The following is a 2,548-nucleotide window of genomic DNA, read 5'->3' as shown; positions in this document are numbered from 1 at the left end:
ACTGAAGCTCACCGGTAATCGCTGCATTGGCAAATTCCTCCATCCCCACACGGACGATTGACAATGGACATTGACAACAAGATTCATCCAGTGAACATTTTAGGAAAGGGGAATCCTGTACATAAATGCTGAGTAAATCTTCTTGGATCTTAAGAGCTATTTTTCTTTTACTTAACTCTATAGTTTTTTTAAAGAGTTTCCATTTTGTTTAATTTTCCTCAAACTCAAACTCTTCCCCAATGCTAGCAAATCAACAAGAAAAGCCTCTATTGTGTCCCTCCATGATTTATATTTCCACTCCATGCCAATGTCTGACTTCCTGACAACTGGTATTCCACCATCTAATTGGAGTGCCCATTGTCTGGTCATTTATAGTTCCTTGGTGTTAGGAGACGCTTATCAGGCCGCTGATTCTGTGCCGTGCACCACCACAGTATCCCACACGAGCTATTTTGTCCAGCGATGTCACTTGCAGCAGCAAAGAGAATAAAGAAATATCCGCATCCCCTGCTTCCCTTTAGCTGTGCAGCCTGAGATGTATTTTATTGGCATCCCCAGCACAAACTCTCAGGCTGTGCACAGCTAAAGGGGATTTTAGGAGCAGATTGGTCCCTGACTTCATCCTGCCATTGGGCTGCTGGGACTCTGTACAGTCCCCAGTCCCTGTTGTAGCATTAAGCTGGGCTGACCTGCTGCTGGAATGTTTATTTGTTGGAATTATTGTTGCTCTGATTTGGACCGAGCTTTTGCTCTCTGCTTGTATCTTACCCTTGTGTACCTCATTTGGTGGACGGATTACCTGTGTATGGCCTCTGTTCTGTATTCTGGAATCTTGGTACTGCATTATCTGTGGGCTCTGGGTCTTCCATCATTTCTTCCCCGGACTCCATCCCTTGCATAGTCCTGAGGGCAACCATGTGCTGGGAAACCCAACCAGTCTCCCGAGGCTGAGCGGGGGCTGCTATAGGTGAAGATTGCTGCGCTAGATTCGGGGACTGGTGTCCGGCGAGCACTGTTCCTGGACCAGGGCCTTATAATTGGATAGCAGGATGATAGTTGGGGGAGGTAAATCATTAGGACATGAAAAGGCACATCACCAAAGTGAAACCTGAGAGAAGGAAATGAAGGAGGTCCCACACTTATAGGCAAGACTTGTGATTGTTTAAATTGTTATACAGAATTACTTTTAATTACCAATGCCCGTTACCCACCATCACCAACCCAATGGGATCTCTCTCCACTCTTATCGTCCTCCTGGACACATTCACACCTTTCTTATGAGCCGACCACCACTAGAAAAGGATATCTGTTTATTTAAAATGTTCAGATTTGGTAACAATTTTCTAACTGTCCTTGTACTGTTTGAATGAGCTGTGCGAATCTCCTGCTGAGGTCTATGAAGTTTGTATGAACGTTATGACATCGATAATGAAGAATGACAGACGAACGCACGCAATGTCCCAGATCAGGGCACTGCCTGTTGTTTCGGAGGAAGATCATTTAACGCTAAATAGTTTCCAAGCAGCCATTTCTACATCTTTGTATCTTTCTATAATAAATATATTTATATATCTGACTAAGTTACTCCAATCTTTGGATGGTCTGTACGATGCTGGGCGTTCTCTCGATGTGCCCAAAGGGAAGACCTAAAATGTTAGCTATGACCTAATTATATTTACGATGAAGGATAATTCCTGAAGTTCTAACTTTTCCTTCTCCGAAAGTCCACAATCTTTTCTTGACTTCACTGGGAGCGACGGCCTGTGTGCGCCCCTCCCCGAAATGCGTAAACATATTTATAATGGTAGGCGTAATGGCGTTTGGTTACATGGCGATGGACATAGGGTGGTGGAGCACATGCAGGTGGCGTGTCAATGTATATGAGCGTAGATGAAACAGAGCAGCACGAGAAGGAATCTACTTAGAAAATAGAGCTCCAGCAGCCGGGACGTTCCGATAGTTTCTGAGTAACATTCTCCCAGCCACGGTCTCCCCAGTTTGTTAGAAATTTGTGCTTATATTCTCAGTATAGTTTTTTCTTTATAAATGTTGCTCGTTGTTTTCGTTTGGTGTCCACATCTCCTATGTGGACGAGACTTGGCATCTCTGAGTCTATAGCTAGATCACATCCGGGTGTCTGCTTCCGCCTTGCCCCGGCATTGTCGTCATTTGCTGCTTTTTTGTCATCACCATTCCCGACGCCTTTCTCTCCCCTTGGTTTTATTGTAGACACTTCTGAACTTCTCAAAGGAAGCCATCAGTCTCTCGTTGGCTCCTTCAAGCGGTCATGCTTGCTGGTCTTTGGTAATATCTTGACACTTTGGTGTGTCGGTGGAGGAGGTTCAAGGAGGAAAGTGTACAAAAGATGGGACGGTCTCATTCTGAATCCAACAGAAGCAGCAAAATATCATCTCAGAAGGACGAATAAGAAGAAAGTCAGAAGCCAGTACAGAGAACCTGAGAGCGGATGACAGGCCAGACTACCGGGAGGTGCTGCCGCTACAAAACAGGAGAAACTTCAATTAGATGCCGGAGAACAAAGAACATT

The 2,548-nt window shown here is 44.9% G+C and overlaps 1 protein-coding gene across 7 annotated transcripts in view; it reads right to left on the bottom strand.

Annotated features, from left to right (window-relative positions):
• Positions 1 to 1,290: 1,290 nt before the first annotated feature.
• MDGA1 (MAM domain containing glycosylphosphatidylinositol anchor 1) overlaps positions 1,291 to 2,548 on the bottom strand; it is a 133,427-nt gene continuing 132,169 nt past the window's right edge. For all 7 annotated transcript variants that reach the window (XM_072410014.1, XM_072410010.1, XM_072410011.1 and 4 more), the window contains one exon: positions 1,291 to 2,499. In XM_072410014.1, coding sequence (XP_072266115.1) covers positions 2,408 to 2,499 — 92 coding nt within the window. In that variant the 3' untranslated portion in view covers positions 1,291 to 2,407. The remainder of the gene's footprint in view (positions 2,500 to 2,548) is intronic.

The sequence above is a fragment of the Pyxicephalus adspersus genome, chromosome 4 (genome assembly GCF_032062135.1).
Source record: "Pyxicephalus adspersus chromosome 4, UCB_Pads_2.0, whole genome shotgun sequence".
NCBI classification, from domain to species: domain Eukaryota; kingdom Metazoa; phylum Chordata; class Amphibia; order Anura; family Pyxicephalidae; genus Pyxicephalus; species Pyxicephalus adspersus.
Note: the sequence above shows the minus strand (reverse complement) of the source record. Positions and strands in the feature narration are given on the sequence as shown.